Source organism: Mobula hypostoma, chromosome 25 (genome assembly GCF_963921235.1).
Source record: "Mobula hypostoma chromosome 25, sMobHyp1.1, whole genome shotgun sequence".
Taxonomy (NCBI): Eukaryota; Metazoa; Chordata; class Chondrichthyes; order Myliobatiformes; family Myliobatidae; genus Mobula; species Mobula hypostoma.
Genome location: NC_086121.1, coordinates 11672576 through 11688760, shown reverse-complemented (window position 1 = coordinate 11688760; position 16185 = coordinate 11672576). Strand labels below are relative to the sequence as shown.

The following is a 16185-nucleotide window of genomic DNA, read 5'->3' as shown; positions in this document are numbered from 1 at the left end:
TATAAATGAGACTGTACTCTCCTTTTCTACAAGGCACTTGTGAGCTAGTGCAGTTTAGACAGTAAAATACGGCAGCTTTTATGAAAAATTTTCAGTAGTACTGACAAGAACCAAATTAATTGGATTCAACTTCACAAATTAGCAGTGGAATTGTTTGCAGTCCAGTACAACAGCCCATGAATGAGCTCACCAGATAATCTCTCAATCCTTCCATCAACAATAAAAAAAAAATTCTCAGGTTCCCCATTCACATTTTGATGTCCTGTCTTCTGGAATTTTCTTTAAACTATCTTCAAAAGTATCCATAACATTCTAAAGATAGTTCCTAGATTTGTACTTTCTAATCTGTCATTACTAATGCTTTGTATAAGACTCATAATCAAATAGCCTTGACGTGTTCTCTGATAAAGCTTGCTCATAACACATCCAGAATGCCTGGGTACTTTTAGTGAATGGCTGATTTTTCACACTCAAACTATTTCCTTCTCTCGCTTTTATTAATACAGCCCAATTAACTGTAATTATTTCATACACACTGTCTGGTGTTAGAATCCATGATTTCTTATGTGGTCACTTAATTTGTTAAGAATATTGAACAGCATCATTACTGTTAAGTAAGATGTATTTTTTGATAATTTATTCATTTTCTGGGATTTTAATATGGTTAATTGTCCACCCCAATTACCCTTCAGAAGATGATGTAAGCTGCCATCTTGCAGTCCTCCTGATATAAATACTTCCACATTATTGCAGGGAGGGGTTTCTAATTTTTAGACCCAAGGACAAAGAAGGCATGTCAATACACACAGTGGCCACACCTGTACACCTGCTCATTAATGTAAATATCTAATCAGCCAATCATGTGGCATCAACTCTGTGCATAAAGACAGGCAGGCATTGTCAGGAGGTTCAGCTATTGGTCAGACCAAACATCAGAATGGGGAAGAGATGTGATCTTAGAGACTTTGACCGTGGAATAATTGTTGGTGCCAAACAGGGCGGTTTGATTAATTTAGAAACTGCTGATCTCCTGGGATTTTCACCCACAAGTCTTTAGAATTTACAGAGAATGCTATGAAAAGCAAAAAAAAAAATCCAGAGAGAAACAGTGCTGTGGGCAAAAATGCCTTGTTAATGAGAGAAGTCAGAGGAGAACAGCTAGACTGGTTCAAGTTAACAGGAAGATGACAGTAACTCAAATAACCAGGTCTCACGTTAGTGGTGTGCAGAAAAACATCTGTGAATGCACAACACGTCAAATCTCGAAGTGGATAGGCTACAGCAGCAAAAGACCATGGACGTATACTCAGTGGCTACTTTATTAGGTATAAGAGGTACTGCATAAAGTGGCCACTGAGTGTATATCTCCAAGTCAGGATAATGTACAACTTGAAGGGGAACATGCAGATGGCGATGCTCCCATTGTGCCTTGTGCTTGACTTTATCGTTCTTAGAGAACAAATGTTTGTGAGGTGCTATCAGCATAGTCTGGGTGAGTAACAGCAGTGCAATTTATATAGCAGTATAGTCACAGTGCACTGGTGGTGGACAGAATGAGTAATTAAGGTGGTGAACAGGGCACCAATCAAGTATACACACAAATTACTGGAGGATCACAGCAGACTAGACAACATTTATGGAGAGGAATAAAGAGCTGACGTTTCAGGCCAAGAAACTTCATCAGGAGACTCATATTCTATTCTAAAAGGAACTCTCTACTGAGCCTTTGAAGATATAGACAAAGAGTTCCAGAGTATCTATCCTATCTCCATGGATGATTATCACTGGAACCTGGTGCTGTATCTACTTTTAGATTTCCTTTTCTATTCAGGATTACACTTCTATGCATTTCAATATTTATAATGCCTTTAATACGAGATATCATAGAGCTGGAACACGACCTGTAGTAAAACATTACAGTCCTGAAGAAGGAACTCGGCCCTAATGTTGACTCTTTATTCCTCTCCATAAATGCTCCGTTCCTCCAGCATTGTGTGCGTGTGCGTGTGTGTGTGTGTGTGTGTGTGTGTGTGTGTGTGTGTGTGTGTGTGTCTGTTAGTTACTCCGGATTCCCAGCATCTGCAGAATCTTCAGTGATTATGATTTACCAGTCAAGTAGACTGCTTTGTCCTGAATGACGTCAACCATCTTGAAATTCGTTGAACAACACAAGACATTGTATTTGTTGGCCACTGGGCCCCTCAAGCATGCTCTACCATTTAATAATTTTACAGTGCACTGACTCAACACTGCATTCTCATTTATCCCATGGCCACCTTTCTGCTCCGAGCTAGAATATCCAGTATAGTATCAGTCACCGGAAGAGGGTATGGTACTGTGCAAAAGTCGTGGGCACATATATATAGCTAGGGTGCCTCAGTACATTTGCACAGTACTGTAGTAATTTTATGTATTACATTGCACTGCTGCAAAAAAAAACCCAACGAATTTCATGACAAATGTGAGCGATGATAAATCTGATTCTGATATGGGTCTTTACTGTGGACTGAGAGTGGGAAGGGGCCTGGGAGAGAGGAATCATGTTGGGAAAAGGGGAAGGGAGAGGGGAGGGAGCGAGAAGCAGCTAAAAGACATTCTGTAATCATCAATAAACCAATTGTTTAGAATCAAGTGACCTTGCCTGGTGTCTGAGGGCTCGGTGTGTCTGCAACCATGCCGTGCCCCCTCCCCAACTCCAGCACTCCTTCTCTGCCTCCTGTCCCACAATCCCTCCAGCGGTGTTCCACCCTTGCCATTCCCAACATCCTTTGCTCCTGCCAGATTTACAAACATGCCGTCCGCTCCATGTTGACAAATACAACACTGTGCAAATGTTTTAGGCACACTAGGTCCACAGCATATATGTGCCTAAGACTTTTGCACAGTACTATATGGCAATAGACAGGGTGCAGAAGGTACTCACAAAGACATTTCCAAAAAGGAATATCTTATTTTTTGATGGGACAAATCTATTCCCTTCAACACAGAGATCAATAATGAAGTACCATGGATTTAAATTAAATATAGAAGAATTAATGGAAATTTGAGGAAATGTGTCTCAAATGCCTGGTGGACAAAGAAATCTTTCCCAAGTGTACAAGTCACCTGGATGAGCACTTACTGTGCTGTAACTTACTGAGGTACAGTCTGACAAGTAGAGAGGGTGATTATCGTGAATTATTGTCTGTAAATAATAACATGACTCCAACATTCTATTCCATCTTAAGTGATCCACTGTTCCCTTCGGAAATTCCACCTTCTCAAATACTTTTACCACACATCTCTGATGATAAGGAGCATATTTTATCATCTGAGATTATAAAAGCTCCTGGCTGTTAACATCTCTGAGGAGCTATCCCGGGCCCAACATTTCGATGTAGTTACAAAGAAGGCATGACAGCGGCTGTATTTCATTAGGAGTTTGAGGTGATTTGGTATATCACCAAAAACACTTGCAAATTTCTAAGATGTACTGTGGAGAGCATTCTAACTGGCTGCATCACCGTCTGGTACGAGGTGGGGGGGGTGGGGGGCACTGTACTGGATCGAAATAAGCTGCAGAGAGCTGTAAACTCAATCATCTTCATCATGGGCACTAGCCTCACCTGCATCCAGTACATCTTCAATGAGCGATGCCTCATAAAAGCGGCATCCATCAGCGAGGACCCCCATCATGCCCTCTTCTCATTGTTACCATCAGGGAGAAGGCACACACTCACTGATTCAGGAACAGCTTCTTCCCCTCTGCCATCGGGTTTCTGAATGGACAATGAACCCATTTCACGACATATGCCAGTGATAACAAACCTAATTCTGATCCTGATTCTTTAAAATCCCCTCAAGTACCTACATTATGATAAATATTTGAGTAATGGCCGGGGCTGATCTGACCTATCTACCTTTTTCTCACATTAAATCGCAGAAGGGTCATGATCTATCTGCTCTCTTCTGAGCCTTTGAAGATATGGACAAAGAGTTCCCAGAGTATCTATCTTCTCCATGGATGATTGTGACTGGGTCCTGGGGCCCTCTCTATTTTTAGATTTCCTTTTCTATTCAGGATGACACTTCTATCTAATTCAATATTTATAATGCCTTTTAATACAAGATATCATAGAGCTGGAACATGACCTGTAATGAAACATTATTTAATACAGAATCTTGCACACCAAGCAATGATTAGAAGCAGCAATTTCTTTTTTAAATGCTGGGTCATGAAAACATATGAAAAGATCATCAGTTTTGAAAACACGAGAGATTCTGCAGATCAGCACACACAAAATGCTGGAGCATCTATGGAAAAGAATAAACAGTCGCCATTTTGGGCTCTTGTTTGTGATTAAATTCTGCAGATGCTGGAAATGCAAAGCAACACACACAAAATGCTGGTGGAACTCAGTGGGTCAGGTAGCATTCATGGAAATGAATAAAGAGTTGACATTTCTGGCCCTTCATTGGGCTGAAAAGGAGGGGGGAAGATGCCATAATAAGAAGATGGTGGGAGGGAGGAAGATAAGCTAGAAAGAGATAGGTGAAGCCATAGTTGCTGCCTGACCTGGTGATTTCCTCCAGCATTTTGTGTGTTCATCAGTTTATGGCTGACAATATCGGGCAACCAATTCAAAAAAGAATACCGCAAAGCCGTCAAAAGAAACTGGCATGTCATCTGCTGGTGACACAGATAGAGTGGAATTTTTTTCATGGTAATCATCTCTCATCTGTCATCGTGTGTCCACAGCAATGAAGCTTTGCAGAGTGAGTCACTGTAGATCCACCAGCAGTCTCATCTCAGCCGCAGTAGTTACAGATACTCCAAAGAAGCTGCTGGTAATTGCTGTCAGTGGCGCCGAAGCAAGGTGTGAAATAAGCACAAATATTCAATTCAAAGTCAATTTCTGTGCTGCACCTTGTGCAGAGGTGGGCCAAAAATATCTAAATTATCCAAGTGTTTCATTAACAAGTTATTTGCCATCAAGCCTACTGTTAAATAGTACAAATTGGCAAGGCCCTTGAATCGATGTCTTGTTCACGATGAGTCAGACGCAATCAACTTTCACTGAGGTTACTGCAATTGATCTCTTGATACCTGGGCTTGAGAGCAGATAGAAAGCAGTCACTGCTCCTGCTTCTAACTGAGGTCAAATGATGCTCCCAATAGGGAAGTGTAGGAAGGGGATAGGGATTTTTTGTGATTTATTTTATTTTATTTAGAGATACAGCACGGTGACAGGTCCTTCTGGCCCAGTGAGCCTGCACCACCCAACTACACCAATGTGATCAATTAACCTACTAACCAGTGTGGGAAGAAACTGGAGCACCTGGAGAAAACCATACTGTCAGAGGAAGAATGTACAAACCTTACAGGCGCCGGCAGAATTGAACCTGGTCACACACACACACAAGTCCTGCCGAAGGGTTTCGGCCCGAAACATCAACTGTACTCTTTTCCTAGTTGCTGCCTGCCCTGCTGAGTTCCTCCAGCATCTTGTATGTGTTCTCGGATTTCCAGCACTTGCAGGTTTTCTCTTGTTGGAGAATTGAACCCGGGTTGCTGCCACTGTAATAGTGTTATGCTAACCTCTTCACTACCATGCCACGTAGAAAGTTGCGCAGGTTTGAGATTAAATAAGTTAAAGGTTAGTTAGACCAGAAAACATAGGAGGAGAATTAGGCCATCAAGTCTGCTACGTTATTCCATCATGGCTGATTAATTATCCTTCTCAACTCCATTCTCTTGCCTTCTCCCTGTAACCTTTGACACCCTGACTAATCAAGAACCTATCAACCTCTGCTTTAAATATGTCCAATGACTTGGCCTCCACAGCCATCTGTGGCAATGAAGCCCACAGATTAACCACCCTCTGGATAAAAAATTCTCCCTTATGTCTGTCCTAAAGGGATGTCCTTCTATTCTGAGGCTGTCTTCTCTGGTCCTAGACTCCCCCACCACAAGGAACATCATCTCCACATTTCACTCTGTTTAGGCCTTTCAGTACAAATATATTCTGGTTCTCAGCACAAGCATATTTTTAAAATTGGCTATTCTTCTTAAAGTCAAAAACACATTTTGATACCCTGCATTAATGATATCTATTCCATGTTATATGGACCAGGTACAGAGAGTGTATTTCCATCACAAAGAACACTTTGAAGACATTCCAATCCAAAGCAAGTTTCTTCGAATCTGTTAACATTTATTCAATTCATCACTGTTACATGAAGATGACAGATCCTGATTAAGTGCCCCTGACAGGTATTTTAACCAAGGTTAAACACCGGCAATGTTTTTGCAGTATTACCTCATGGAACAACAGACGCAGGTAGAAAACATTGCATTGGTCTGAGCTATTAAGGAAATATCAAAGGAAGAAGGCAAACAATACTACTTATTTAATTTACTAATATATACATAAGCTTACTGTAATTCAGTTTTTCCCCTCTCTGTTATCACATATTGCATTGTACTGCTGCTGCAAGGTTAACAAATTTCACAACATATGCCAGTGATATTAAACCTGATTCTGATTCTGCACTAATTTTTTTAATTTCAATAAAATTAAACAAGAATGTAGTGCTGACAAATGAGCATTCCTGCAACCAATTAGATTGTAATGCTAAAAACTGAATTAACTTTATTACTTACATCCTTCACATATATGAGAAGTAAAAATCTTTACATTACATCTCCATCTAAATGTGCAATGTGCAAGTTGTACTAATTTATAATAAATACTATGTACCACAGGACAGTCAGTATAACATAGAAGTACAATTGTGTCAGCGTGAATTAATCAGTCTGATGGCCTGGTGGAAGAAACTGTCCTGGAGCCTGTTGGTCTTGGCTTTTATGCTGCGGTACCGTTTCCCGGATGGTAGTAGCTGGAACAGTTGATGGTTGGGGTGACTCGGGTCCCCAATGATCCTTCAAGCCTTTTTTTACACACCTGTCTCTGTAAATGTCCTGAATAGTGGGAAGTTCACATCTACAGATGCTCTGGCCTGTCCGCACCACCCTCTGCAGAGTCCTATGATTGTGGGAAGTACAGTTCCCATACCAGGCAGTAACGCATCCAGTCAGGATGCTCTCAATTGTGCCCCTGTAGAAAGTTCTTAGGATTTGAGAACCCATACTAAATTTCTTCAGCCGTCTGAGGTGAAAGAAGCACTGCTGTGCTTTTTTCACAACACAGTTGGTATGTACAGACCATGTTAGATCCTTGGTGATGTGCATGCCGAGGAACTTAAAGCTATTCACCCTCTCAATGTCAGATCCATTGACGTCAAAGCGGTTAACCTGTCTCCATTCCTCCTGTAGTCCACACCAGCTGCTTTGTTTTTGTGACATTGAGGGAGAAGTTGTTTTCTTGACACCACAGTGTAGGGTGATGACTTCTTCTCTGTAGGCTGCCTCATTATTATTTGAGATTAGGCCAATCAGTGTAGTGTCGTCAGCAAATTTAATTAGATTGAGCTGTGGGTGGCGACACTGTCAAGGGTATACAGGGAGTAAAGGAGGGGGCTTAGGATATAGCCCTGAGGGGCAGCTGTGTTGAGGGTCAGAGGGGCAGAGGGGAGGTTATCCTACAAAACACTGCATCCAATTCTTAAATGGAATACTGAGCTTCCTTTTGCTGTCTTGTTAGAAGTAGCCTTTTGTTAAAATGTTGACAATTTAGAATCTAGCGATTCAGTGTTTATAGGTTGTAACCATCATGCAAAAATATGTGAGCAGAGATGTTATTGACAACCCTGAATGGACAAAGACAGCTTGTTTAGAGTCTGAAAACTACCGCATGCCAAGGAAGAATCTGTGGGTATTAAAAAGTCCTTAAGCATTATCGTTCTTAATTGCCCGATTGTCTTGCTCTGGAATGGAAACTGGACAGCACTGGCAAAGGTGGCCAAAGCATAAAACAACTTACTAAAATTCATTGGATAAGAACTTGAAGGGAAGTAAATCCAGTGGGGAAAGCATGAGGGATACCAACTGGAGAACTCTTATCAATAGTCTGGCAAGGCTTAATGGGCCAGATGGCCTCTGTCTGTATCAAAAATTCAATAACAGAGAGAAAAGCTGCCATTATCTCAGTCACTATTAGTAAATGCTAAAATTAACACAATGGGCCTGCCTCCAACTGAAACAAGATGTCAGGCTAGAGTTTTGGTTAGAGATCCCTGATCCTAGTTCCTGAGTCTCCCTCCATTTTGCTCATTTGGAAACAGACGGACATGCCTGGTGCCTCTGGAACTTGAGCTTTAATTTTACTTTTAATTTTTGATTGCAATACCATTTTCATTAACAGTTAAGATTCAGTCCACTGAAATAGCACTTTCTTGGAGAAGTATTTAAGATGAACCACCATATTCTTTTGTTTAACAAACATTTATAGAGTATGAGTAAAATAAATGTAATGCTTGTGACAGAAATGGTTCAACACTGTGTACAAATATTAACGACGTGCAGAATTACATTTCAGGCTTGTCAGGGAAGTGTAAAGTTAATTAAGATAACATCATTTCTGAATCATTTGATGTTTCCAAATAATCAGTCACATGGAACAGAGTGAGCAAAGTGGATGAACAGAAGAGGTGAAGATAGGGAGAGACACTAACCATTGGAAAGCCCCAACTAAAAGGGCGTTGGAAGCAGATGCACTAAAACATACAAAAGGGAATTGAGTATTTTTCATATAGTGAAAAAAAAATCATAAGGCTAAAGATAAACATGAGAAAGTTTGCAGATGTTGGAAATCCAAAGCAACACACACAAAATGCCGGAGGAACTCAGCAGGTCAGGCAGCATCTATGGAAATTAATAAACAGTCAACATTTCGGGCCGAGACTCATTTTCAGGACTGAGAAGGAAGGGGGAAGATGCCAGGATAAAACGGAAGGGGGAGGGGAAAGAGACTAGCTGGAAGGTGATGGATGAAGTCAGGTGGGTGGGAAAAGTCAAAGGCTGGAGGAGAAGGAGACTGTTAGGAGAGGAGCATGGACCATAGGAGGAAGGGAAGGAGGAGCAGATCCTGGGCGAGATAATAGGCAGATGAGAAGAAATAAAAGGTCAGAGTCGGGGTGGATTTGTTCACCAAAAGGAGAAATTGATATTCATGTCATCAGGTTAGAGGGTACCCAGATGGAATACAAGGTGTTGCTCCACCACTCTGAGGGTGGCCTCATCTTAGCACAAGCGGAGGCCACGGACTGACATATCGGAACAGGAATGGGAATCAGAATTAAAATGTTTGGCCACCAGGAAGTCCTGCTTTTGGCTGATTGTGTGGAGGTGCTCGATGAAGCAGTCCCACAATTTGCGATGGGTCTCACCAACGTAGAGGTGGCTGCATCGGGAGCACGGGACACAATAGATTCGCAGGTGGAGTGTTGCCTTGCCTGGAAAGACTGTTTGGGGCCCTGCACAGAGGTGAGGGAGGAGGTTAGTGAGTAGGTGTAGCTCTTGCAGGGATAAGTGCCTAGAGGGAGATTAGTGAGGAGGGACGAATGGACAAGGGAATTGAGGAGGGAGTGATCCCTGTGAAAAGTAGAGGGGTAGGGGAAGGTAAAGGTATGTTTGGCGGCAGGATCCCTTTGGAGATGGTTGAAGTTGCGGAGAATAATGTGTTGGATGTGAAGGCTGATAGGTAAGGACAAGAGGAACTCTCGCTATTAAGGCAACGGGAAGATGGGGTGAGCGTGGATGTACAGGAACAGAGGAAATGCAGGCGAGGGCAGCGTCAATAGTGGAACAAGGAAGAGAGAATAATTGGAGAGTTCAGCATGGCCCTTTCCTGTGCTGTATATTGCAATAGTTCAACATTAGAACATGAAAAATGGGACAATGATAGAGCACTTCAGTTCTGTAAAATGCCCGTTTGGAGAAGCTCAAGCTCTGCTTTTCAGAGCCTGAGCATCAGCTGGGTTCACTGTAGTGCATCCACAATGCTGAGGGCTACGTGGATAATGTGCTTCAGCACATGGCACCCCATAGCTGGGAGGTATACAGGTCAAGGGGAATCACAGACTGCCAGACAGACAGGGGAAAACAGTCATGAATCCCCTGAATGCAACATGGCCTCCAACTAACATTCGGCTTCGCAGAGTGGTGAGGGTGGGAATTCCTTTGAGGGTGACAGACACTGTCAAGTGGATCGTATCATGAGTTACTCAGCTTTATGTAGGGCAGAGGAGTTAAAGAAAGCTTCGACAGATTCAATTTAATGGTCAGATAAATAGTAGTGAGGCGTTCTCCTTACTGCAAGGTTCGAGGACATTGCTGGGCAATCAGCGATACTACACTGATTAGCTTAATCTCAAATAATAATGAGGCAGCCAACAGAGAAGAAATCATTACCCTGACACAGTGGTATCAAGAAAACAACTTCTCCCTCGATGTCGCAAAAACAAAGGAGCTGGTGTGGACTACAGGAGGAATGGAGACAGGCTAACCCCTATTGACATCAATGGATCTGGGGTTGAGAGGGTGAACATCTTTACGTTCCTCGGCATAAACATCACTGAGGATGTTTGCTGTGTGGTGAAAAAAGCGCAACGCCTCTTTCAACTCAGACAGTTGAAGAAGTTTGGTCTTAGTCCCCAAATCCAAAGGAATTTTCACAGGGGCACAATTGAGAGCATCCTGACTGGCTGCATCACTGCCTGGTATGGGAACTGTACTTCCTTCAATCGCAGGACTCTGCAGAGAGTGGTGCGGACAGCCCAGCACATCTGTAGATGTGAACTTCCCACTATTGACATTTACAAAGACAGGCATGTAAAAAGGGCCCAAAGGATCACTGGGGACCCAAGTCACCCTAAACACAAACTGTTCCAGCTGCTACCATCTGGGAAACAGTACCGCAGCATAAAATCCAGGACCAACAGGCTCCAGGACAGCTTCTTCCACCAGGCCATCAAACTGATTAATTCATGGTGACACGACTCTATTTCTATGTTATATTGTTGTACATTCTATTTATTATAAATTACTTTAAATTGCAGATTACACATTTAGACGGAGACGTAATGTAAAGATTTTTATTCTTCGTTTATGTGAAGGATGTAAGTAATAAAGTCAATTCAATTCAATTCAATGTAGGACATTAAATGGGGAGACTGAACTGACAGAGATAATAGTCCATATCAGTTCCAATTAAATACTTAGAAAAAGGGAAGCGTACTACAGGCAGAATCGAGGAAGTTGTAAATAAATTAATAAGCAGGTATTTCTAAGGTGCTAATCACTCGATTACTCCCAGTGGCACGTGATACCGAGTACTGAAATAGGAAGCCAGTGCAGGTAAACACTCAGTAGCCACTTTATTTGGAACACCTGATTGTTAATGCAAATATCTAATCAATCAATCATGTGGCAGCAAGTCAATGCGTAAAAGTATGCAAATATGGACAAGAGGTACAGTTAACACACACGGAATGCCGGAGGAACTCAGCATCTATGGAAAAGAGAAAACAGTTGACGTTTTGGGCCAAGACCCTTCATCAGGACTGTAGAAAAAAGATGAGATGGCAGAGTAAGGTGGGGGGAAGGAGGAAGAAATAAAAGGTAGTGGGTGATAGGTGAAATTGGGGAGAGGAGGAGGGGTGAAGAAAAGACCTGGGAAGTTGACTAGTGAAAGAGATTAAGGGCTGGAAAAGGGGAATCTAATAGGAGAGGACAGAAAACCATGGAAGAAAGGGAAAGGGGAGGGGCACCGGAGGTGGTAATAGGCAGGTAAGGAGATAAAGTGAGAGAGGGAAATGGGAATGGGGAATGGTGAAGGGGGAGCATTACAGGAAATTGATGTCCATGCCACCATTTTAACTCTACTTACCATTCCCATTCCGACATGTCAGTCCGTGACCTCCTCTACTGCCGCGATGGGGCCACACTCGGGTTGGAGGTGCAACACTTTATATTCCGTCTAGGTAGCCTCTACCCTGATGGCACGAACATCGATTTCTCGAACTTCCGGCAATGCTCCCACTCTTCCTTCACCATTCCCCATCAGTAAACAAATCACTAGTGTAGCAACTAGCATAATGCGCTACAGTACCAGCTTTTCTTCTTCATGGACACCCCACTCTGGTCTTCTGCCTGCTCTGGATCTCTTTATCGCAAGTCCTTCAGTTAGTCCTGACGAAGGGTCTTGGCCTGAAACGTCGACTGCACCTCTTCCTAGAGATGCTGCCTGGCCTGCTGCGTTCACCAGCAACTTTTATGTGTGTTGCTTGAATTTCCAGCATCTGCAGAATTCCTGTTGTTGATGACGCAGCTAGTTGGAATGACCTCCACAGTATATCAGTAGAGATTTGTGAGCGTCTTTAGTGACATACCAAATCTCAAACTCCAAATGAAATATTGCTGCTGTTGTGCCTTCTTTGTAGCTGTACTAATGTATTGGGTACAGGTTAGATTCTCAGAGATTTTGACACCCAGGAACTTGAAATTGCTAAGTGAAAATACCAAGATGAAATCAGAGTGGGAAATGTAGTACATTTGAGTCTCTCCTCAAATGTACAAAGGTCCCCTTTTAGAAATATATGCTTCAAATTATATTGTCCGAATATCAGTGTACAGCTCCTCCGTAATTAAACAATTAAGTTTCTGTTAAATCAACACATTTTAAATTAGCGTACCAGCAAACATCAGAGGAATGTGTTAAGCTTCTCACTCCATAATTTCAAGGCTGGATTGTGTTTTAATATGTGACAGACACTGTTTTTGCCTGAAGAAGAAGCAGAACTCAACACAGCGAATGTACTATATGGTAACATCTCCTTCAAAGAACTGTGAACCTCTTTAAGAGTAAATTATTTATTTGGGACACTTTTCTTGAAAACAGGGACTAGTTAAAATAAGTTCATTATTAATATTTTCCATCTTCTGTTTCCACTGCAGTACACTTATTGTCAAGGTTTTATTTGGTGTGCTCTATATTTTTAATCTTGTAGTAACATGCAAAAGCAAAATTGTCCCAATTATTTAAGCAGTGGTTAAATTATTTGTCTGTAACATGCAAATATTATACTGTGTACTGCACAAAACGTTAATGCTGCTGTGTGACAAAAGGATATGGAGAATTAAAGTGGCAAGTGTAGTACCTTTCTCAATCTTCTGATGGAAATTGATGGCATCCACAGATGCAGTCACGATATTTGTCTTGCAATGACGAGCAGCAACTATGCCAGCCACTTCATCCATCAGCTTCATAGTGACACCTGAAAGACAGGATTCATTCATGGAACAGGCAGCATAATATACACAAGTTATGAAGACAACCTCTTCTAACCACACAGTCAATGCTTGAACATTCCTCAACCTCATCATTTATCAGTGCTTGATGACTTTAGATTAGTAATAGTTTAGAGAAGGTAAATCAGTGCACTGCTTCTGGATCAACTTTGACTTCAAGAGTTACTTTGACTTTTACAGTTACTACTCTTCAATCATCAGGTTCTTGAACCAAAGGAGATTTTATTTCACTCATCTTCACTTGCCCCATCATTGAAATATTCCCACAACCAATAGACTTACTGTCAAGGACTCTTGATCTCATGTTCTCAATACTTATTGCTTATTTATTTGTTATTATTATTTCTTTGTTTTTGTATTTGCAGTTTTTATTTGTCTTTTGCACACTAGCTGAACATCAGTGCAGACTTTCATTGATTCTGTTATGGTTATTATTCTATAGATTTATTGAGTATACCTGCAAGAAAATAACTCTCAAGTGTTATAAATAGTGACATACTTTGAACTTTAAACTGTAGAAGATTGAAGTGTATGGATTTGAACATTTATGTCCATACCAATTGTGGCCTGGGGGTCAGGATGATGTGGTTGGGAAGTAGAAGGCATTTAACACGATTAGGCTAGGAACGGGGGATAGAGGTGCCTTTGGATAAGTGACTGGTTGGAGGAGATATCAGGGATTTGAATCTCCATTGTGGACTTTGATCAAGTGGCTATGGGGTTCACCCAACTGGAGGACCAGGGAAGTTGGGAGAGGGGAGGGATGTCTGTGTGGAAGGGGTGGATTTATTTAAGCAACAACGCAATCCTCAATGCAGCTATGAAACATTTGTTTCCCTGAATCTAGCACCTTATCCCTATGAGAGGAACAATTTTATGCCAATTGATTCTAAAGGAGATGCCAAATTTGAGCTGCTGTCTCTACCAAGTAGGTAGGGTGTAGTTACCCAAGCTATTTACAGTCTACCACAGATTTTATTTCAAGCCACTGTGAGGACAATATTGGGCTTCAGGCACTTGAAGCCATCTTTATTGTTTTCACATTTGGAGTCCAGCTTAGACTGAGCTCCAACTGGTGCTAGAGGCAGAGACGTCAAGATACATAAAACTCGCTGCCATCACAACTGGTCACCGCTGCGGGAACTGCAGTGTGTAGGGCACACTGGTGACAACGTTATTATTAAAGCTTTCCTTGCTCCTGCTGTGGTTAAACTCTTTATTAAAGAACCATTTTTATTGGGTTATGCCTTGTTTTAGAGAACGTGCTATTGCAGGCTGCCATGCCCATAAGAAAATAATATAACGGATCATTTCACGTTGCCAAGCAAACAGCCTCAATCTTTAATATTAATGATTTCTTAACAGACGCTGATAGCAACATCACTATTAATTGATGTAGATGAGCATTGATGGCTGATTTGAGAATGTAACATAAAACAAGAAGAAGATTGCTCATCAAATAAATATCACAAATATCACAAGTTCCCTGTGCCTACTCCTAATTACACAGTGTGAGGCAAACACTCCAGACTAGGGTGGCTTCAGCACCCACTCTGTTATGATAAAACGGGGGAGGTTTGCCAGTGACATTGTGAATTGGATACCAACTAGCAAATCCTGAATAACTTTTTAAGGGAAGGAGTTTTCTAATCATCATTATGAATGAGAACAGGTAGAAAGACAAAAATAAAATACTGCCCACTGCCACCCCGATTATTAAATCTACTTGCTTTGAAAGAGCTCAATGGTATGAGAAACAGGGTTGTCCATGGTGTTCAATTACTATAGAAAACCAAGGCATTCAAATGATACGTTTTGTCAAACAGCTGGTGCATCTTCAGTGAGTTTTAGATACCTGTCTGCTGTTACATCAACGCCCAGGCCACACATTGTGCTTTGACATGATGGGAATGACATAAAATTCTGATTTATACTGCAGCACGTTTTTCTCAGTCTCACATGTCAATGACAGATTTTTTTTTTCCCCAGAGCAGAGCACCTCCGTGAGCATTTTTAAGATGAACTGTGCTATTTCGGCAGGGCACTTCCTGTTGTGAATCGTCCTTATGCATCTGACATTGTTCAGATATCTAATCTTCCGGACACTTAGCCCTGACCCCATCTCCCCCAACCCCCTCTCGCTGAGTCTATAACACCACAAGGTTTATGTTCATCTCTGGATAGCCACAACCTTCCTATTCCCCCTCCCACCCAGAAATACCATAGCAGCAAGGCCTTTCGTTCATCTCTCTGGCACCAGGCCTGGATCAAACCATTTTCCTCAGCCAGTGATAAGCAGCACCTTCCCAAATGGCAGATGTTGTTTCTAGGTGCTATGCTATACTACAAATTTTGACATTACTGATATCAAATTGAGGTCCTTTTCGTTAGTTGATGTAAGACATCCTAAGGGCATTTTTCTGAGGAAGAAAAGCAGATTTCCCCTGGTGGTCTAGTTCAAATTTCCCATTCAATTAATAAGTGGAAAATAATTTACCTGGTTGTTTTGAATGTGCTGTTTTCAGCAAATTCAATTTTGCTTTGTGCAAATTGGCTGCTAAATTTCCTGAATTACATCAAGAGTGCTTTGAAATGTTCTGAAAAACACTGTATAAATGCAGGTGTATTTTTTCTTTTATTTTTATTGAAGGAATAACTCAGCAAAATATTTCAATATGCTATAAATGTCTATTGAAACCTGTTCGCATGTACAACTCCCTTATATCTAGTGTGCATTTCTCACACTTACATCACTGTATCAAGACTTATTGCCCACATGCAAACCACCTTATAAAAAGCAAAAAGCTGTAATTTTAAGCTGGGTCCTTGTGTCTTGTCAGCAGAATTTTACAAGCAACTCAATGCACTTTGTAACCAAGCTCAGGGTTTAAAAACAGCAAGTGACTTGAATTTAGTTATTTACTTGTAGGAAATGC

General features: G+C 41.5%; 1 protein-coding gene across 3 annotated transcripts in view; it reads right to left on the bottom strand.

Moving 5' to 3' along the window:
• acot7 (acyl-CoA thioesterase 7) overlaps positions 1-16185 on the bottom strand; it is a 256312-nt gene that overhangs the window by 72223 nt on the left and 167904 nt on the right. For all 3 annotated transcript variants that reach the window (XM_063033476.1, XM_063033477.1, XM_063033478.1), the window contains one exon: positions 13099-13215. In XM_063033476.1, the coding sequence (XP_062889546.1) occupies positions 13099-13215 (117 nt within the window). The remainder of the gene's footprint in view (positions 1-13098; positions 13216-16185) is intronic.